The following is a 22487-nucleotide window of genomic DNA, read 5'->3' as shown; positions in this document are numbered from 1 at the left end:
TCTTCATACAAACTGAAGCAATCGTAATACATTTAAAAGGATCCTCCGTTGTACTTTGTCGAATTTCATCTCTGAAAGCTACGCAACCTTCTCTCGAAATGTCTACGTCATTTACACAGTATTCAGTCATCTCTTTCTTGAAATCAAAAACTTTATCAGTCACCGTCGCGTACCACTTGAAAAAATCCTCCCTGTCTTTAGACATCATGTTATCCACACCATAAAACCGGGGTTCAGGATAGGGGCCTACATAGTTTTAATTTTCTATTGTGTTCCAGAAATGAGGAAAATAACCTTTCTGTTTTTCTGAGCACCCCATGGCCTTAGGAAGATTGCTAAGCTTCATGGGTAAGAAAGACTATCGATGTATTTCTGGTTGAAATCGGTATCGGTGAAACACAGAATCTTTCCGCCTTGTGCAATAATCTTGGGGGTGATTCCTTCTTTCACTAAATGATTTAGCAAAAGGTATGAATCGAACCCTCTGGCATTATGTGCGATAAAGGTATAACCTCTGTATTTCGCATGGCAAAAATGTCTAAAAAATGCAGCGATGCACGTGTCTCCTGAAAAAATCCATGTCTGACCGCGGTAATTAATACAGCATAAGAAATTAGCTGTATGAGTGCCTGTTTCCTGTCTAGTTTCAAAATCATAAAAGATGTATCTCTTATTAGACTTTTCCCTCTTTAACGGCAGTATAAAACAGTTGTGTCCACAATCTGTATCAAGTTTTTCACCACAGAGTTTACACAATCTCTCAGGGCACACGTCAATATTCACCTGTTTCTGACTGGCGCAATGCTTTGTGGCTATCAAAACAATATTTTGATCTACACAACCTCATACAATCCGGGCATTTTGTTATGTTTCGAGGGTGTTTGTAACAGTCTACATCACAACAAACGTTACAACTATATTCACAACGATGGTTCCGTGTATCCTTAAACCCTGAGTAACAGAAATGACAGATGTAACTACAACCCAAAAACCCTGTGATACTTTTAACTCCATAATCAAGCGAATTATCCATAAATATGTCACGATTACTTTGAATAGTATTTTCGAGCATGGTCAAAAAAGACTGTAAATCGATGGCTCCATTGACTAGTTGAATGTGAGATGACACATTGAGTGTAGCACTCAATTTCTCTAATTTCAACGGTAACATAATCCGTAGGTGAAATCATTTAATTCGCAACTTCTACCATGCTGTTTAAAATCTCTAAAACATAATTATAAAATTCAGCAAAACTGTTAACATTAGCGATAGATGAAAAATTCACTCTTCTTATGATCTCTGTGTTATTGAAGCTGTCATGATTAATTATCCTAATATTAGGATCTACGCCATGCCCTATTTGATTGTTTTCACCACTAGGTGGCGGTGCGTTGTCAACGTGATCTATGAGGACATTTTCAACACTAGGTGGTGGTGCGTTGTCAACGTAATATAAGGGGACATTTTCACCAATAGGCGGCGATGTGTTGTCAACGTAATCTAAGGGGACATTTTCAACACTAGGTGGCTGTGCATTGTCAAAGTAATCTAAGAGAACATTTTCACCATTAGGCGGCGATGTGTTGTCAACGTGATCTAAGGGGGCATTTTCACCATTAGGTGGCAATGCGTTGTCAAAGTAATCTAAGAGAACATTTTCACCATTAGGTGGCGGTGTGTTTACTGATGTATCATTTACCATTTCAGGGGTGTACTCATGATCAATTTCGGGATTTTGCAGAACATTAACAGGTTGGTTGATTAAGTTAATGATATTGTCATTTAATGAAATAAGACTTTGATTAAGACCGTGAAGCAAATCTTGTTGAGATGCAGGTCCTTGATCTTGACAGGTTACCAGAGGTGTTGCAGTAACGACACTTTGTTCGTTAGATAAGTTAAAACTATCATTCAGATTATTCACCATTTCTATCAAAGCAGGATTTAACTGTACAGGTTGATCTTGATCATTTAGGCTATTCTGCAACGTTAACAGACTCTGATTTAGTTCTAAGAACACGTCATAATGAGGCAACCGTGTGTGTGTAGGTCTTAAACTATCGCTCAACACCGGGGATACGCCGTGACCAGAACCTGGAATAGGATTCTGAATATCATGTCTAAGTGTCTGTCTTAAACTATCGTTCAACTGACTGATTGTTTCGGATAAAAAGGGGTTCAGAGATGTGTACGAGTCACGCTGTAACAGACTACTTGAAAAAGTCGAGGTTTCACCAAAGCAGAAATCATGTGACGATGTAGGATCATTTTCAATTCTAATTTTTTTGGCTTCTGAAGAGCTTCTGAGCCATTTCTATTGTAAAAATGTCTTAACAATTCTTTATTCACCATAACACACCAATTTAAGGATTCTAGAGTATTATGCAAGGATTGAACATACTCACTGTCAGACGTGTTTTGAAGTGCGATGCAGACGTGCTCAAAGTTTTCAGTTATTCTATCCCTTAGCTGAAAAAATCCTGAAGAGCGTCTCCAATGCTGAAATTTTCTTGTCCTTCAAAGTCACCTCCAGCTACGTTAGCATCGACATTTCGAATGTTGATATTTTCATGTCGTTCGAAGATGTCACCAGTTTGAATGTAGTTATTTTCTTCTCCTTCGAAGACACCTCCGGCTTGAATGTAGTTATTTTCTACTCTTTCAAAGACACCGCCATCTTGAATGTAGTTATTTTCTACTCCTTCGAAGACACCACCGCCAACAACGTTAGCACCAACATCTAAATAGAATACAGATTACAGAAAATGTGTGGAGGATTGTTTTACACTCTTAAGGGATGTTTGAAAAGAGAATGCTAACGGACTTACACAAAACATTTGATCCATCGTAGTTGTGAGTCAACGTGGTTAGACGTTGTACCGACGTCTTCTGAATATGTCACACATACAAAATAAAGAATAAATAAAAAATAAAAAAATAAAATTATTGCTAATCATATAAGGTTAATGAAAGATTTATTCATTCGTATATTCACATTCATATTTTCATGATGTGACTTACGCGTAGTTTGTAGGACTGGTCTGAGCTGTGGGGCGACTACAGCTATCGGCTTTTGAGCAGATTCCCGATGTTCCACCGTTCTTAGGCCTTGTGTGGACGTTCCAGGATACTCGTCATCAGAAATAATCTCAATACAACTGTCTAAAAATTAATAAATAATTAAATAATAAATTAAATAAATATAACATTTTAGCTTATAATGTAATATACATGATGTATGATAAACAATCAACTGAAAAACACAGATCTAACAGTCAGAATGAAATTACCCTGGAGGGTTCTCGTTTGTTTGATACGTTTTCCTAGACAATTGTATCGGATAGCCTGGTCTTGTTCTGTAATTATAACAGACTTTACGTATAAATCCAATCCGTAAATCCATAAAACCCCCTTTTTTAAAAAAAAAAATTATCTACTATCTAGTCAATCAAACACATGGCCTTGTTTTAATTACTTGTCACCTATCTACTTGAAGCAGACACAATGGTGTTAAACAATATGAAAGGCGGGGTGGTGGAGGGAAAAAGGGGGCTCCACAAACCATCCCCGGATCAAACATGAGTTTTAAGTACTTATCTCCTATCTCATTTGGAACAAAGACATGGTCTTATTTTACAACACTGTTTCATCTGAGGGGTCATAAAACCCCCTTTTTTAAAAACAAATATCTACTATCTCATTTAGAACAAAGACATGGTCTTGTTTTACAACACTGTTTCATCTGAGGGGTCATAAAACCCTCTTTTTTAAAAACATATCTACTATCTCATTTAGAACAAAGACATGGTCTTGTTTTACAACACTGTTTCATCTGTGGGGTCATAAACCCCCTTTTTTTAAAAAAACATATGGACTTGTTTTACTGTAATTACTTGTCACCTATCTACTTGAAAGTAGACACAATGGTGTTAAACAATATGATAGACGGGGTGGTGGGAGGGAAAAGGGGGCTCTTTAACTACTTGGAGTCAAGCAATATATCAATACAACCATTAACTTTATTATTATGAACTTTTAACTTAAACCTAACATCATAAAATCATGACATACATCTGTCAGATCAAAGGTATGACCTTTGACCCATTCCTAGCAGTAAACATTATATAATTACAATCATAAACTTTTATTACAGTCATAAACCTTTAATTTATGATTTTATTGTTTTATTGTTTTATGGTTTTATTGGGGGCAATAAAACTGTAAAAATAGGATAATTGATTATGACCTGTATTTCTCTCTACAGTCTCAACACGGTTCAGTTGTATGAGGTCTGAGGAGATTCCATCAGAGGAAGAGGATGGAACAGACCTGGATTTCAGAATGGATGTTTTATATGTGGAAGTTCAGATCACTGGGCACGGTATTGTCCTAAGAAATATCGAAGGAAAATCAAGAGGCCTGAGGTTTGGACGGGTCTGGTAAGTCTGACTCTTTTATGTAATGCAAGGAAGAAAAGCTTAAGCTAACTGTCCTATTTCCACCTGTTACTAATTCAATGTCTAGCAAAGAATCAGAGTTTTTTTTTATTATATCTGCGAATGAAAGTTATGCTAAATATAATGAGCCCAGGTTTAAAGAAATGCCTGTGATTACATTACTAGTCGAAAAAATACTAATGTAGTTTTTAGTTGACTCAGGCACAGCACTCTGTGATATGATTATGTGAATTATCTGTTTCACCTAAAATGAGCAATTACTCCCTGTTTACTACAGTACGTGAGCATCAGGAATGTCAGTCATTGAGACATTCTCAGTGCCCTTAAGGTGCGAAACTGTAACTACACAGAAACAATTTGGATTTTTCTTTTTGATTTCTGAGTATTGCCCAATAAATCTGTTGGGTCGAGATTTGATGTGCAAATTAAATTTATATCTATTCAGCACATCACTAGGCCTTAAGATAGAATGGGGAGATGACTCCTGCTTTGTAAAACTGTATCCCAGATCTCTGCTCTATGATACAAATGAAAACGTGTGATTTTTCTTTTACTGATGACACACACACTCTTGTGGAAAGGAAAAAAAATTCTCACCTCTTCTTCTCACACAGACTACATAAAAAACTTTACACTGCACTGCACACATACAGAGATGCGAATCGGATAAGAGCTATGAGAAAGAGTGGCATAGGAAATTAGATAAGCCAGATGTACTGATGTTGAAACTGTGATATGGAGTGAGCACAGATGTGCGGTAGAGGTAGACTTATCTCGACTTATCTCGGGTTTCAACTCGAGCTGGTTATCCACACCCATTCCAAATGAACCATGCATCTCCGCAACTCTCTTTAGTCAAATCTGCCAATGATGAGTGGAAAAACTAGGGAATACGGATGTTACAGGTTGCTCAGACTCATTATTGGAAGCAAACCGAGCAGCCAGTTGTCTTTTGCATGACATCAGTTTTGCTCCAATAGCATGGGGGCAAACTCAGACCAGTAGCATATTTTTCAGCTAAACTGGATCCAGTGACAGCAGGTCTGCTCATGTGTCTCAGAGCAGTAGGCTACAGCGAATTAACTCGGTACCACATGCAGTGTCGCAACTGCTTTTATAACAAAAAATAGCACATATTACGATTGCACAATGGTTGAGATATAACACTGTGCTTTTAGAAATCCCAAATGTTACTGTACTCATGTTAAACAATGTACAATTCTTAACCTTGCCACACTTCTTCCCACAGAGCATAATGGGGATGATTGTGCCTTATGATTGTGTGAGTGTGATTAATGAAGTTTGTTGCTCAAGGACTGATTTACAGGAGACACCGCTGACCAACCCTGATCTGGAATTATTTGTGGAAGGATCAGCATCCAGGAACTCAGAAACAGGTCAAACTGTGTGGGGTTTGCAGTAGTTACCCAGAACAAAATTTTACTTTCAGGTAAACTCCCATCTCATTACTCAGCAGAGGCAGCAGAAATTACTGCCCTTATAGAAGCCTGCAAATTGACAGAGGGTAAGACTGTGATTGTCTATACTGATTGCAGGTACACGTTTGGTGTTACACATGATTCTGGCACACTGTGGAAACATAGGGGGTTTTTAACTTCATCGGGAAAACCCAACACACACCATGGCCTGATAGCTGACCTCTTGGATGCAATCCTACTTTCAAAAGCAATTGCAATATGTAACCATTTAATAACGATCCTATTTATATAGGTAATGGGAAAGCTGATGCAGTGGCAAAGGCAGCAGCAAAGCTACCTGAGCAGAAACAAAACATAAACATCATGATTAAACTGTTTTCTTCTATCCTAAATCTCACTGAATTACAGGGTATGAGTGATCATGAGGAGAAACAACGCTGGAGAAAGGTGGGAAGTGTCCAAAAACACAGTGTTTGGTATGGTCGGAACTTAGAGCCCGCCTCCAAGTGGACATATCGCATACTCTTAGACTTTTGGTTAATATAGACTGTTTTAGTTAGACTTAAATGATAACTTTATAATTACTACAAACAAAACAATGAGAAAACTCCTCAGCCCTGGATGAGAATGAGCAAACTTCTTTATTGTGGTCAATCAGCCAACAATTCTCTAAGAGAATTTGCCAAGTTGAAAGTAACAAATGAAAAACCCAAAAAGAGCATCTTCACGAAGAGCATCCGCATGCAATCAAAAACAAAACTCTCAAGAAGTTCTTGCAAAGTAAAGTTTTTTACACACCCTACCCTAAGAAAATCTCCTCAATGTATACCTTGGCGTTTCTAGGCGCCTCCTCTTTGGTTCCCATCCTCTCAGGCAAGTTCCCAGTATTTCTCAAAGTCCCACGGTGAAGTTCCACCTGGTGACCTTCCTCATATCTCCTTATTTACCGGAATTACCTCCTACGTTTTCTAAATGACCTAACATCCTGTTCACTAAATTTTCATCATGTTCCCCTTATTTCCCAGAACCAAGGTCTGCCTTTTACCCATATGCCCATTTATGGATTTTCCTCCCCTTAGTTCCCAGAGCACAGGTCTGGGAGTCAAGGTCTTCTTCATTCTTCATAACAATGAGCCAAGGTCTGCCTTTTACCCATATGCCCATTTATGGATTTTCCTCCCCTTAGTTCCCAGAGCCCAGGTCTGGGAACCAAGGTCTTCTTCATTTTACATAACAATTTATGAGCCAAGGTCTGGGAACCATGGTCTTCTTCATTCTACATAACAATTTATGAGCAAAGGTCTGGGAACCATGGTCTTCTTCATTCTACATAACAATTTATGAGCCAAAGTCTGGGAACCATGCTCTTCTTCATTCTACATAACAATTTATGAGCCAAGGTCTGGGAACCATGGTCTTCTTCATTCTCCATAACAATTTTGTTATTGTTATTAAAAATGTGCTCAAAAGAGCTTTACTTCCTAGTCAATGTCACATTTGCCTCTCAGTCTTTCATGACAGACATCCTGAGGATTAATCCTTCATTCAACTACAATGAGTAAGTTTCTCTTTTGCTATCTTCTTCTGTATACAGTATGATTTTTACTGATTATAAGTCACTCTATGAGTCTGGTTTATGTCAAAAGTTATCATGTTAATAGCTCTTACTTATTTGTTATCTTATATTGTTACTATTGCTAAGCTGTTGCTGCTATAATGTTGCTTGTGTACAAATGGAGTTCTTTGATGACTCCTCAAGCCTGCTAAAACGCCTGAATTTATTATGATCTCAGCCTGTCTTTTCCCAGGCTGGGCTTGCTTACGCATATCTCAAGCTACCCAAGGCCAGTGCCTGCTGACGTCATGGCAGGCTATCGCCACTTCCAGCTGCCTCATATCACCCATGAGCTCATCATATCACCCATGAGCTCATTGGATCTTGACATCATATCACCCATGTGCACCCACTACGTTCCTGGAACAGCTCTGTTCTCCAGAGAACTCAAACTGATGGCTGTCCTCATGCTGAGCCTTGCTGCTCTGAGTTTTCTACTCCTGTATCTCCTCCTCCTCCCTCATTGCTTCCTTATGCCTATATTCTTCCTCTCTCTCCCACCTCTTCTTCCTCCGATTCTGGCCCTGGATCCCCTGTTTACATTCCTTCTTCTCCCTCCGATTCTGGCTCTGGATCCCCTGTTTATATTCCTTCTTCTCCTGTTTACTGTTACTATAATAAACATTTCCTCTTTTATCCACCCTCTGACTTCTGGTTAATATATTCTCTAGTTATATTACCTAGGTATTAATATTACTATTACCTTAAAATTATTACAACATCTGGGGTGTATTCCCATGTGTCTTATGACTCCAATCATAATTCTTTTAAGGCATATCACTTCTATTTTTAAGGCATTCCTGGGTTCAAGGATTTTTCACAACACTGACCTCTTGGATGCAATCCTACTTTCAAAAGCAATTGCAATATGTAACCATTTAATAATGATCCTATTTCCATAGGTAATGGAAAAGCTGATGCAGTGGCAAAGGCAGCAGCAAAGCTATCTGAGCAGAAACAAAACATAAACATCATGATTAATCTGACTTCTTCTATCCTAGTACTCACTGAATTACAGGGTATGAGTGATCATGAGGAGAAACAACGCTAGAGGAAGGTGGGAAGTGGCCAAAAGCAAGGTGTTTGGTATGGTCCCTCAGGGAAACCGGTTTTACCAAAAAGATTGTTCTTTTTTTTATGCTAAGTTGACACATGGTAAAGACCATGTGTCAAAAGGGGGGATGTATAGTGAAATAATAAAGACCTGGTACACTAAGGGATTCCAAAATTACTCTAAAAAAATTTTTAGATCGATGTTTAATCTGTAAGAAACACAATGCAGGAAAGGGATTGGAGGTGCATCCAGGCATCCCAGCCACAAGCACCTGTCCAATACCTAAAGACGGATTTTATTGACCTTACTCCATCAGCAGGCAAAAGGTATTGCCTAATAATAGTCGACATGTTCTCTAAATGGGTAGAGGTTTTCCCGACAGCAAAACAAGACTCCATGGCAGTAGCAAAGGCACTGCTTACAGAAATCATATTTAGGTGGGGAATCCCTGAGTGCATCAGGTGTGGCAATGGCACTCTAGAAAACAAATTGGCCAGATAGTGTAAAGACACCGGATTGCCATGGCCCAAAACACTACCATTAGTGTTACATTACATGTGAACACATACCAGAGCACAATCTAACCTAAGCTAATTTGAAATTCTTTTTGGCAGGCCCCAAACTCAGGAATAACACCCCCAGGTCCCACCAACAGTACTGCATTGACAATGATGTGTGATGATGCTATGATTAAATTCTGTGAAAAGCTATGCCGTGCTCTCGCTGTTGTTTCTAAGCAGGTTGTCAAGGAACAGGAAAATGGCAAGTTTAAGAGTAAGCTGAAACCTGGTTAGTGGATTCTGGTCAAGGACTTCCGGAGGAAAAACTGGTCATCCCTGGGGTGGAGAGGACCGTTCCAAGTCCTACTGGTCACACTGACAGCGTGTAAGGTTGATGGACGAGGTTGTAAGGTTGATGGATATAATTTTAAAATACAGTACAGAGCTGGAACTCAAAATCAAGATGCGGACGGATTGTCCCGTCGTCCAAACGGTGAACCATCAGATGATTGGCAATCTAAAAAAGAGCAAGAGAGGATCAGACAGTTCACTCTACATCACTTTGCAGATTTTGAAAGTAACACCAATACAATCTTGCCAGAAGTAGTGGGGGCCATCTGTGAAAAACATCACGCAAGTCAATCCCTTGATTCTCAGTCTTTCCCACTGACCTTAGTAGAGTCTCTGAGCATAGCTGTAACAGCATTACCTCAAGAAATCCAGACAGAAGGCGTCCATGGTCTGAGGATCTGATCAGGAAGCGAAGAGAAAACCCTGAAATTAAAGAAGTAATCGAGTACTTGGAGTCTAATAACAAACCATCAAACTTGAAATTCCACTGACCCACAGTAGTCCTGTGGATGAGGCAATGGAACAAACTGTAGCTAGTGAATGGGTTGTTATATCGGAAGAGGATGGATGGAGACAAGGTGTTAAACCAGTTGGCTTTACCTAAAGCTCTTCAAGGAATTGTACTTGCCAGTTTCCATGATGATATGGGCCACCTTGGCCTAGAGCGAACACTCGATCTTCTTCGGTCCAGATTCTACTGGCCGCAGACGGCCGCAGATGTGGACACGAAAATAAAAACATGTAAACGCTGTGTTCGTAGGAAGGCTTCCCCAACAGAAAGCAGCTCCCTTGGTGAGCATTCAGACCCACAGACCTTTAAAACTGGTTTGCATGGATTTTCTGACGCTGGAACCAGACAGCAGTAACACCAAAGATATTTTTGTCATCACCGACCATTTTACTAAGTACGCTGTTGCAATACCAACCCATAATCAGAAAGCGCAAACAGTAGCCAGAGTCCTGTGGGATAATTCTTTCGTCCATTACGGTTTTCCAGACAAGCTGCTGAGTGACATGGGGCCAGACTTTGAATCTCGTACCATCCAAGAGTTGTGTCGGGTTGCTGGCATCTGCAAGGTGAGAACCACCCCCTACCATCCCAGAGGGAACCCTGTGGAGCGCTTTAATCGGACCCTTTTGCAGATGCTGGGCACATTGGAGAACAAGAACAAAGCTCATTGGAAAGATCATGTCAAGCCATTGGTGCATGCATATAACTGCACCAGGAGTGATGTAACGGGATACTCACCATATGAGCTTATGTTTGGCAGACAGCCTCGATTACCAGTTGACCTTGCTTTTGGACTTACAAACAATTTCCCATTTCAGTCTCTTTTGCAGTATGTAAAATCCCTAAGGAATCAACTTGAGGAGAGTTACAGAGTTGCTACTCACAATGCATCAAAAGTAGCTAATCAGAACAAAAGACGTTTTGACAGGAGTGTAGTTGTTTCTGCACTTGATTCAGGTGATCGGGTCCTTGTGCGAAATGTCAGATTAAGAGGGAAACACAAATTGTCAGACAAATGGGTATCTGAGATCTATGTAGTACTCCAGAAGGCAGGTGACATGCCAATATACACAGTTTGTCCAGAAGGGAAAGATGGACTGATCTGCACCCTACACCATGATTTGCTACTGCCTTGTGGGTTTCTACCATTGCGTGAAACCAGAGAAACAGACCCTCCAAAGATCTGTCGTAAGCCGAAAACCAGATCCCACTCTGTAAAGAAAGCGGGCCACCAAGAATGCCAATTGGAGTTCAGTACAAAGACCATCTCACCTTTTCCAGAACATCCTAAGATTTCAGAGATCCTACCTGAAATAGAGCCTATTGAGTCACCTCCTGCTATGCTGGAGTTTGTGAATGAAACCTTACCTGATAACATGGAATTTCCTTCAGTTGTCATGCACCCTGTAAAAGAACCATTACATGGTATCGAACTAGCAGACTCAACAGACAATAGACCAGATGATGAAGAGGGAAGTCACTTACCTTTGATGACTTCTGTTGAAACTGATAGTGATGGAGAGAATTGCGGAAGCAAATGCGCTAAAGAGTCTGAACTTCCAGAGCTGTCAGAGTCTGCAAATGAAAGAGTGCTGAAATTTCAAAGCCTATCAGACCCTGCGATTGAAGAAGCGCAGTCAAGTGATCAAACCTCACCTGCCCAAGATGTATATATATATATATATATATATATATATATATATATATATATATATATATATATATATATATATGTGTGTGTGTGACATATGTGTAAAATATTGAAGGTCTCAAAATTCTCCAATAATATTCTCACATTGTTGAGGTAACCAATGAGGTCGCGTTGACGTCACTAAAGCTCCACCCTCGCGGCATTTTTCGGATTCCGCATGTTCGAGATCTTTCTTTTCTCTCTATAACTTCGGATGCAGACGGATGCTTCTCGCTATTCCGGGAGATTTGAGTTTTCAAATCGGAGAAGAGTAATGTAAGGATTATTTAGAACGTCCCTAAAAACATTTATATGTCGATTATGTACATGTTGGTTAGTGTGGAACAAGTAGAAGTGCAACGTTTACTTTTATGTCCATGCCATTTCAAGTGAATGTTAGCGACGTGTCTTAGCATTAGCGTTAGCTTATGTGAAGTGACATGCATGTATATCTCTTAAAAAAAAGGGGTTAAGAGAGAAGCAGATTGTGTGGAGAGTGACATTGGAACGTGTAGGATCTGGAATTTTCTGGTTCGGCCAATATACGTGTGATTGAGTCCCTTGGTGAGTTTGGTGTTTTCTTTATTTGCAAATTAGTACATTCCAAAGTCACTTTAAGTGGTTCATTGAATAAGTGTTCATTGTTTTAACACTAATGGTGAATACAGCCTTAAATGTAAATTTGAAACATAAAAAAAAAATGTTGTATGCATATGTTAAGTGGAATGTTAAGGTGCAAATGTGTGTAAAGTGATTGCTAAAAAGCAAGTTTACCAAAATGCCTTTAAATGATAAGAGAAAATTGGATAAAGAGAAAAAAAATTGTTATACAAATTGATGTAACAAAATATACGTGCATGTTATTTGATGTTTAGAAAAATTTGGGTCAAATTGAGCAATGCATGCTTTTATAGCATCAGACATTAATTTTTCTTATGGCCTTGTGTGTTCAAGGCCAGGTTTTTTTCTTTCCTGTGATGATGTCCGAGTTTGAGGTCTGCTGTTGAGTGCTGCCTGATCTGGATGTGAACAGACACAAGTGTGAATCCGTCTGATTTGTCTCAACCCTCTCCTGCATTTTCTGTATGCACCTGGGTGGGGTTAGACTGGCGAGCCACCTGTTTGAATCTTCAGAACTTCGTATAAGTTTGAAAGTGATTGCTGTCAACGGTAGGAGCAAAGTTGCACAACTCTTTTCTTTGTGGTTTTTTTTTTTTGGGCCTAATCCTGGATCAGCTGCACATTAAAAGTCTATTTTTTCTTTTTAAGACTGAACTGAATTCAGACACTGAGTTTTTTTTTTTTGTTGTCATTGGGAAAATTTTAAATCTTGAGGTTCTTTCAATTCATAGTGAATTAATGTCACTGGTTTACTGGTTATCCATATTTGTTTTATTTTGATTCATGTTAACCTGTTGAATTTATTTAGATAAAGTGATTGCAATGCTTTAATAAAAAAAGGGGAAATAGCACAGAGTATTGACACGTGAACATTCTTGTGTTACTGTTTTTCTTTTGTATTTGTTTTACAAATTCGTGTGTTTAATTCAGTATATTTTGTTCCCGAATATTGAACGTCTGGGTGTGTTCACTTTTGTCGCTCCATCTCTCTCTCTGACAAACCTAGCCTTCTGACCATCCTGGTCCCAGTTTAGTTAATGCAAAATTTACATCCTTGGTGTGGGTCACACACAACCACAACTGATTTTTACTGCAAAGTTATATATCATATTTGTTTAGAGGAAATTACACAAAAAAGGCCTTTACAGATGACTTTTTCACAGGAACTACAACAACAATAATACAACCTTAAGAATAGCTGAGATCATAGCTACCAAAAACTGGGAACTGTGTGTGATATATTAGAAAATATGAAATATGCAATAAAAAATGGACATTTAAAGGAAGCCAAATATGTTTAATCTTAAAGTCAATAATTTATAAATGTATTATAAATAACATAGAATACACATGACCACAGTAAAAAAAAAAAAAGCAAGTGTGGTATATTAGAAAATATAAATTGGAATAAATAACAAAAAAATAACCAATAACAAAAATGGAAAATTTAAAGAAAGCTAAAATATGTTTAGAGTATACAGTTAAAGTATCCAGTAAAAATATGTTTACTATATACAATATTTCATTTTGAAAGCAAACTAAATTTTAACATTTTTTTAAATTACTTAAAACACAGAAAGTATGATACTGACCCTGTAAACTGCTCAGATTTCATTAACATCACAACACTAGCAAACTGTAAAAATAGATGATCAAAATCATTAAAAAACTGAATTATTAATTAACAAGGAACTTCACTATTCACTATTACTTTTACTATTCTACAATTTGTATCAATTATTTTCACAATGCTCTCCAATCACTCGGTAACCCAATAAACATCCCAGCATAAAGATTAACAAATAAAAGAAACCCAACAATGAACATTTCAGAATAAAGATGATGGACCAAGCTTTACATTCAACATGCTGAGTTTTATGGTAAATCAGCGGATAGCTGGCTCTTGTAGCAATGCCACAATGGTTGTCCTTGTTCCTAGACATCTTTATATAGAATTAATCGCCGAAATTGAGACCCCAGCTGTGAAATAAAATAAAAAGTAAATCTTAAAGTAAATTTTATTTACATGGTTTACTGAAGAAATACAATTATTCATTGCTACTTCCCAGTAGAAAGGTAATACTCTAGAAATGAATATGAATATTTCATTTATTTCTTTACCTGTTCTTAACCAGCCAGTAATCCTTTCCGTTCTCAGTGCCATATCCAACAACCAGGACAGCATGATTCAGTGTAGTACTGCTACAGTTAGGTTCAATATATATGCCTAAATACATCAAAGCAACACTTTATTTAAAATAACATTAATATTTTATGTAATTATACAATCCTAGACTCTGCATTCATACTTATATCCATATGTGGTTAATTAGCGATTTTCTGAGACTCACCTGATTTATAGTTGTTGAAGGATGTGTGTCTTGCATCTATTGCAACTGAAATTGGTCCAATCGTGGCCACAGCTTCCTTTAAGGCATATTCATCCCCACTGTTTATGTTAATATAGCCATCGCAGGTGGCTTCAACGGTGTATGGGTTATATCGGCAAGATCCTTTCTGCAGTGAGAAAGTGAGAGAAAATTTTATTCAGATTTATTCAAAAATTACAATTTCTATTCCAGTTTTTAGACCCATGACTGCAATTCATAGATTTCTCTGTGGTGGTGGTGGTGAGTTGACAGCCACCACATAAAAGCATTCCCCCAGCGTTTTATTTTTTTGACAATATAAACATTAACAAACATGACAACTATAGTTTGTAGAATTGCATAAAGTGTTAATATAACAAGCAATTAAAACTAGTAACCTTGGCTTCGTAAGGGTAGGATTCTTCTGTGCTTATCCCATTCTCTTTAACGTAGTCAAATGCCAGGTTCATCAAGCCACCCAGGCATCCCCTGTTTTCTGTACTGCAGTCTAGCAGCTGCTGCTTGCTTAGCGGCACCAGTTTTCCCGTTTTCTTATACATTTGACCTTCCAGTGCTCCAGTCTGAAAGATTATATATTAAAGCAGTATAGAGATGAGAACAAATTAATGTCTTGTTAAAAGCAGCATAAATTTAGGGAATGGTGAAAGATGGAGGAATATACTGTAAATGGGGTCAAGGAGCATAATCTGATTGACTCTCAGGATAAAAAGCTGAATAGCGGGCCATGGAAATAAAATTGCTTCCAACATAATCCTCCTGTTTCTCATTACCGCACTAAAGGCCCAGCAAGAACCACACTTCTTCTGGGATTCAACAGGGGTCACGAAGCCATTCTTCCTCCAGTCCACTCTTTCTGGCAGGGCACTTCCTCCTGTCTTTCCAGAGAATGTTGCACCATTGTGTTTCACGGTGCTGCTGGAGAAAAAGCAGCCTTCATACTCCTCCTCACCCTGTGTGACAGAAAGATGGTTGATGGTATGGATGAAGAACCTGAAAGAACTGATTGTACAGTAGGAGTTAAGTGTGTGTGTTTACCTTCAGCCCTCTCAAATGTAGCACAATGTAAATAAATTATTTTCTACAAAAGTGATATTATGTTAAATATATGTATACACACACACATATGTATGTATGTATGTATGTATATATGTATGTATATACAGTATCTCACAGAAGTGAGTACACCACTCACATTTTTGTAAATATTTTATATCTTTTCATGTGACAACACTGAAGAAATGACACTTTGCTATAATGTAAAGTAGTGAGTGTACAGCTTATATAACAGTGTAGATTTGCTGTCCCCTAAAAATAACTCAACACGTCTAAACATGTCTAAACCGCTGGCCACAAAAGTAAGTACACCCCTAATGAAAAATGTCCAAATTGGGCCCAATTAGCCATTTTCTCTCCCCGGTGTCATGTGACTCATTAGTGTTACAAGGTCTCAGGTGTGAATGGGGAGCAGGTGTGTTAAATTTGGTGTTATCGCTCTCACTCTCTCATAAAGATGGCGTAGGCTATACAAAGATTGCCAAGGCCCTGAAACTGAGCTACAGCACGGTGGCCAAGACCATACAGAGGTTTTACAGGACAGGTTCCAATCCTCGCCATGGTCGACCAAAGAAGTGTAGTGCATGTGGTCAGCTTGATATCCAGAGGTTGTGTTTGGGAAATACGTAGACGTATGAATGCTGCCAGCATTGCTGCAGAGGTTGAAGGAGTGGGTGGTCAGCCTGTCAGTGCTCAGGCCATATGCTGCACACTGCATCAAATTGGTCTGCATGGCTATTGTCCCAGAAAGTAAGCCTCTTCTAAAGAAAGCCCACAAACGTGGCATGTTTCTTAATGACAAGCAGACTAAGGACATGGATTACTAGAACCATATAGTGTGGTCTGGTTCAGATGGTATCAAGTGTGTGTGGTGGCAACCAGGTGAGGAGTACAAAGACAAGTGTGTCTTGCTTACAGTCAAGCATGGTGGTGGGATTGTCATGGTCTGGGACTGCATGAGTGCTGCTGGCACAAAGGAGCTACAGTTCATTGAGGGAACCTTGAATGCCAACATGTACTGTGACATACTGAAATAGAGCATGATCCCCTCTCTTTAGAGATTGGACTAAAGGGCAGTATTCCAACATGATAACGACCCCAAGCACACCTCCAAGATGAGGGTAAAGCTGATGGAATGGCCAAGCATGTCTCCAGACCTAAACCCTATTGAGCATCTGTGGGGCATCCTCAAACGGAAGGTGGAGGAGCACAAGATATAATTTTGTAACTTAAAATTATAAGTTAGGTGGACAAATTTTTGAGCACAGTGTTAAGTTTACTCCTAAAAACAATTTACCTGCATGTTTAGTACTATTTTGTCCAATGAAAATAAACAATTAAGTTGGGAAAACGTAATATTTCGATTTCTTAATTCAAGCATTTAACTTCCTGTCATTGCGCATGCGCAGTCTGTTTCTGTAGCATTTTGCACAGGGTTTCCCCTCATCAACCGCATTTTAGAAGGGGCTGGATGTGCTCTGGGTCAGGTAAGCTTTCTTTTAGTTTTATTATCGAAAATAAACTAATGATAAACAGATGCAGCAGCTCAGAATTGCTGTTTGACTATTGCATGATCACTGCATGATTACTGTGTGATTCTGCCAGACATCCACCAGGAGTGCTACAATGATCTTGTTCCCCCGCCCTGACGTAGTTAATGAGTAGCTGCCTTATTCACGCCCCCTACGCGCGTCTGTTGCAATGACGCATTGATCCACCATTTGGCGCCGTGATCAGTGTAACAGCTGCTGGCATTAACCAATGAAGCATCTCTAAATTAAATTAAAACCATTTTGTCCATTTTTAATGTCAGTAAATAATAAAACCTGTTTTTTTCCAGGTCAAATTGACTTGAATGCTTATAAATCAAAAATTCTACAATGATCAGCATTCTGTGTGATCAGCTTATTTTTGTAAACATTTTACACTTATGTCTATTTTGCCTACCAGATGCCATCTGATCACCCAAAAACGGGCTACACACACACACACACACACACACACACACACATACACACACACACACACACACACACGCCACTCAAAAACATGGCATAATTTATTGTGAATAAAACTTCCTTTACACCTTTTATGCTTTTTATTATATTTAATTTATAAACAAGAAACCTCATGAAATTATTCCATGTTTTTGAGTAAAATTATTAAATATTATTTTGGATAACCACTGGTTGGTGTATGTCAAACATCCCCAGGTCAAAGCTGACTGAAGCAATTAAATTCATAAATAAGAGAGAGAAAACAGGATTTGAATATGAAAACGTGTGTGTGTGTAGCATCATTTTGTTAGATCATATTTTGTCCTCTGCTAGGCAAAGGCATATCAAAAGTGTGAAATATTTACAAATGTGTAGCTTTTTTTTCTGGAAGCCTAATGAAATGCAATGCCCAGTGTGTGTGTGTGTGTGTGTGTGTGTGTGTGTGTGGTGTGTGTGTGTGTGTGTGTGTGTGTGTGTGTGTGTGCACGTGCGCGTGTGTGTGTGTGTTTTGGGTACGTGTGTTAGTGTACATTTTATGTGTGCATTTTTGTGTCTGTATGTATGTTCATTGCACTGAAAAGGGCAAAACTGTGACCTATTTCCCACTAAATGTGGCCGAGTCAAATTGACTCGGGAGTAAAGTATTTATTTTATGAACAAATAGTTCAACGAAAATAGACAAAATTAATTTTACTTGCAAAGTTCATAATTTGGAACAATCCTGGTAAATCTCAGGCAAATATGTGGAAGGAAACCCAAGTTATGACACATTAAAGTTTCCAGATGAGTCAAATAGACCCCATGTCACTGTATTAGCAACTTTTCATTCTGTTTTCACACAATTTTTTATAAACAAAACAGACTATTTTGCATTTATTTAGGCATTTATTTATTTGGGCATTTCTGAAGGTTTCCATGTCACACACAGAGGTTTGGCCTGCCTTGGATCTGGGCTACTCTGAGTGAACAAACAACACTTTAACCTGGGAATGAGGGTAGACTACCTCAGACCCTAGCTTACCCTTAGGGGATTATTATGCCCCGAAGCAATAAGGGTAGCCCCTAAGTATAATCCGATAAATGTCGAGGTGGATGCCGCTCCCTTACTGGATACCGACAGGCCTATTTGGTTTCCATTTTCTGCTGATGAAGATAATGGTTCGTTAGCAAAAGAATCATTTGAGGTCATCGTAGGCTCCTTTGTGGAGACTAATTCAGTTGGAGAACTTTCATCAGTGGCATCCGTGACCTCAGGAACATCTATAACGGTGCTGGCTCCACCAAGCAACTGATCAGTATGTCTCCTCCAGGAAAGATTCTCAGCAGTCTTGACCTTGTATGACACTGGACCCGTCTGGGCCTCCACAGTAACCGGAACCCATTTCGGACCACTACCATAGTTCCGAGCAAGCACTGATGAGCCTGTTGCAAAGATTCTGTCCTTGGCTCGCATATTCCGTCGCTGTACTTGATGCTCTTGTTGCCGTTGAACAGTTTCTTTGAGTGTTGCTCCTTTAATCAGCTCAAAGCTTGTCCTGAGCTCTCGGGTGAACAGCAAATGCGCTGGCAACACTTTGGTGGTTGCATGCGGAGTACTACGATAAAAGAGCAAGAAGCTGTACAGACGTTGATGGAATGTGCCCTGCCCAAGCGACGCTTTCAAAGCATGTTTCATGGTTTGGACAAATCTTTCTGCTAACCCATTTGTTGCAGGATGGTAGGGTGATGACGTGATATGTTGCACACCATTTGCCAGTAGAAATGTGGCCATCTCGTGAGATGTAAATTGAGGGCCGTTATCTGAGACAAGTTGCACTGGTGATCCAAATCTACTGAAAATTTCTCCCAGTTTCTCAATTGTCTTTTCGGCTGAAGTAGATTTCATGATGGCCACCTCCGGCCACTTACTGTGTGCATCCATTACTACCAACAGCATTTTGTCCTCGACTGGGCCTGCAAAATCAATATGAATGCGATGCCATGGTTTTTCAGGATATTCCCACGGGTGCAGCGGTGCCAGTTGTGGTGTGTTACGTATACGCTGGCATGGGGTACAGGACCTAGCTTTTTCCTCAATTTGGCCATCTACTCCTGGCCACCAGAAGTAACTCCTTGCAATCTCCTTCATGCGGACCATCCCACAGTGTCCCACATGCAGCTGTTTTAGCATTGGCTTGCGTAAAGCCGGGGGAATAACCACTCTCCTCCCCCACAATAAGCATCCTGACTGCACTGAAAGTTCATGACGTCGAGAGATGTAAGGTTTTAGCTCCAGGTCATCGCTCTCCTCTTTGCCCGTCATAACAATATCCACGACACTTGACAGGACAGGGTCGTTTCGTGTGCCCCTGCGCACTTGCGCGGCTGTTATAGGGGCCCGTTCCACCTGGCTGAAATAGAAAATTTTAGCCACCTTTACTTCCTTTACCTTGTCAGCGAGAGGCAACCTGGACAGACCGTCTGCATTTCCGTGCAATTCCGACTTTCGGTACTTGATGTCGTAGGTGTGAGCTGATAACAACAAAGCCCACCTTTGCATCCTACTTGCAGCAAGAGCAGGAATGGCGATGATCAGTCAGCAGCGTGAATTTCCTTCCAAAAATATACTGATAAAACTTACACACTCCAAACAAAATACTCAATGCTTCTCGTTCAATCTGAGCATAGTTTACTTCTGCTTTGCTCAGACTCCTGGAAGCAAACGCGATTGGCCTCTCTTGACAATTGGGCATGATGTGGGACAAAACAGCTCCCACACCATACGGGGAAGCATCGCAGGCCAGCTGAATGGGAAGAGCAGGGTCAAAATGAGTGAGTGCGTTTGACCTTAGAAGTGTCTCCTTCGCTTTCTTGAATGTCTCCTGGCATTCAGTGTTTCACTTCCAATTATTTTCATGGCATAACAATTTGTGCAGAGGTTTCAACAGCGTAGCAATATGTGGAATGAAACGGCCATAATAGTTCAGTAAGCCGAAGAAAGACCGTAACTGGCTGACATTTTTGGGTACTGGAGCATCCACAATGGCCTTAACCTTGGATGGGGACGTATGCAGACCAGCGGCATCAATGACATGGCCTAAGTATTCGACTGCAACCTGGAAAAATTCACATTTATCCTTGCGCACTCTTAATCCGTATTCTTTTAGCCTCGCAAGGGTAGCATCCAGGTAGAGTCGTAAGTGCGACTCTTCATCCGTGCCAGTCACTAGAATATCATCTAGATAACACACAACTCCTGGAAGCCCCACTAAAATCTGATCCATTGCTCGCTGAAAAATGGATGGAGCTGAAGTGATTCCGAATGGCAAACGTTTATACCGAAATAGCCCTTTGTGGGTGTTAATGGTGAGAAGTTCTCTGGACTGTTCCTCAACATGCATCTGTAGGTATGCTTGGTTGAGGTCGATCTGGCTAAATCTTTGTCCTCCTGTCAACCCCGCAAAGAGGTCATTAATGTGAGGCAAGGGGTATTGTTCTGCTGACAACACTGGATTTACAGTAACTTTAAAATCCCCACAGATCCTTATGCCTCCATCCTTCTTTATAACTGGAACAATAGGCGTTGCCCACTTACTTACATTGACTTTTTCCAGCACTCCACTCTTCACAAGTTCATTCAAGCTTGCCTCTACTTTAGGTTTGAGTGCATATGGCAGGGGCCGGGACTTTAAAAACTTAAAAAGATGAGTTTTGTGAATAATGCTTTGCAAGTTCATCCAAAAAAAGTTTGCCAACTTATTAATTTGAGTTAAGTCAATCTCATTTAGGAACTTCCCTCCCAGAATAAAATGCTAATTTTGAAATAAAATGCAACCATTTGTTTATAGGACAGTGAAGAGAAATGGTTGTTTAGTGATTTTTAAAGTAACTTAAATGTGCCTAATGTATAACTGTATAACATTATTGTAAATTGTTATTATTATTATCATTATCATATAACATAAAATGTCTACTTAATTTATTAGTTTGCATTAGTTTCACTAGTTTTCATAATATCCTACAGACAAAACAGAACACAATTAGCGTGTGTGGATTATTAATTTTTATTAACTGAATTGTTCGATTTAAATAAAATATACATTTAAAATAATATATCAGCATTTTCTCTCGTGCTAAATCACGCCCTCAGTACGTGACCATTGCGCAATCTTGCTGTGCATCAACATCTGTTTTTTTTTTTTTGCAGGAGAAACAACTAGAAGTGTTCAGCAAATGACCGAAAAAGAATCTTTACGAAAGACGATACAGCACGTGGGAGATACTAATCCAGAGGAATCTTTATGGTGAGTCTGCTTATTTGGTTTTTGATGATTGTTGTTCGTTACTTTTCCTACATTTTTTGTATTAGGGAAAATGAGGGTATTAACACCCTTTCTTATAGTTATCATCATCACTGAATGTTTAAATCTAGCTGTATTTTTAATCCTGTTACGTTACATGAAATAAGTTTTTCTTATGTTGCGATCGATTTTGCTGCACGGTTAAATTGCGTCTGTAGGCCTTAATCGTGCTTATAACTTTGGTTGCTTTGATACAGTAGCTAACGTTAAGTTGGATGACCAGGCACTAACAGTAGAAGATTGATTTATGGAAATATCTGAGGAGGAAATTATTATTGAAAGGGGTGTGTCATAGTTGTGCAGCTGTTGACGTTCACTAAAAAAAAAGTATAAGAATAAAATTCATTGTCTGTTCCATTGTTCGTTTATCAATTTGCCTATTATGACCATAATCATTCACTTTGTGTTTTTTCTTAAACAGATCTACCTTGAGAGCACACTTCATGCAGTGCAGATACTGTAAATACA

General features: G+C 39.2%; 1 protein-coding gene and 1 pseudogene across 1 annotated transcript; both read right to left on the bottom strand.

The window, feature by feature from the left end:
• Window positions 1–14194: 14194 nt before the first annotated feature.
• LOC132852356 (digestive cysteine proteinase 2-like) lies at window positions 14195–15168 on the bottom strand. The gene is made up of 4 exons (XM_060879517.1): window positions 15007–15168; window positions 14591–14756; window positions 14361–14466; window positions 14195–14219 (listed from the first exon to the last, which is right to left on the bottom strand). The coding sequence occupies exons 1-4, from the start codon at window positions 15166–15168 to the stop codon at window positions 14195–14197; spliced, it is 459 nt and encodes a 152-aa protein (XP_060735500.1).
• Window positions 15169–15259: 91 nt separating this feature from the next.
• Window positions 15260–21395, bottom strand: LOC132852488 (uncharacterized protein K02A2.6-like; annotated as a pseudogene).
• Window positions 21396–22487: the final 1092 nt, after the last annotated feature.

This window comes from Tachysurus vachellii, chromosome 10, assembly GCF_030014155.1.
Source record: "Tachysurus vachellii isolate PV-2020 chromosome 10, HZAU_Pvac_v1, whole genome shotgun sequence".
Lineage (NCBI taxonomy): Eukaryota > Metazoa > Chordata > Actinopteri > Siluriformes > Bagridae > Tachysurus > Tachysurus vachellii.
Note: the sequence above shows the minus strand (reverse complement) of the source record. Positions and strands in the feature narration are given on the sequence as shown.

Bases quoted from the DNA above. Each gene is read 5' to 3' on its own strand.
- LOC132852356 (XM_060879517.1), bottom strand. From the start codon at position 15,168: ATGTATAAGAAAACGGGAAAACTGGTGCCGCTAAGCAAGCAGCAGCTG. The intron at 14,467-14,590 runs GTGAGTCTCAGA...TGATGTATTTAG, and splicing joins CTTCAACAACTATAAATCAG to GCATATATATTGAACCTAAC. The intron at 14,220-14,360 runs GTAAAGAAATAA...TTTATTTCACAG, and splicing joins TACTGGCTGGTTAAGAACAG to CTGGGGTCTCAATTTCGGCG.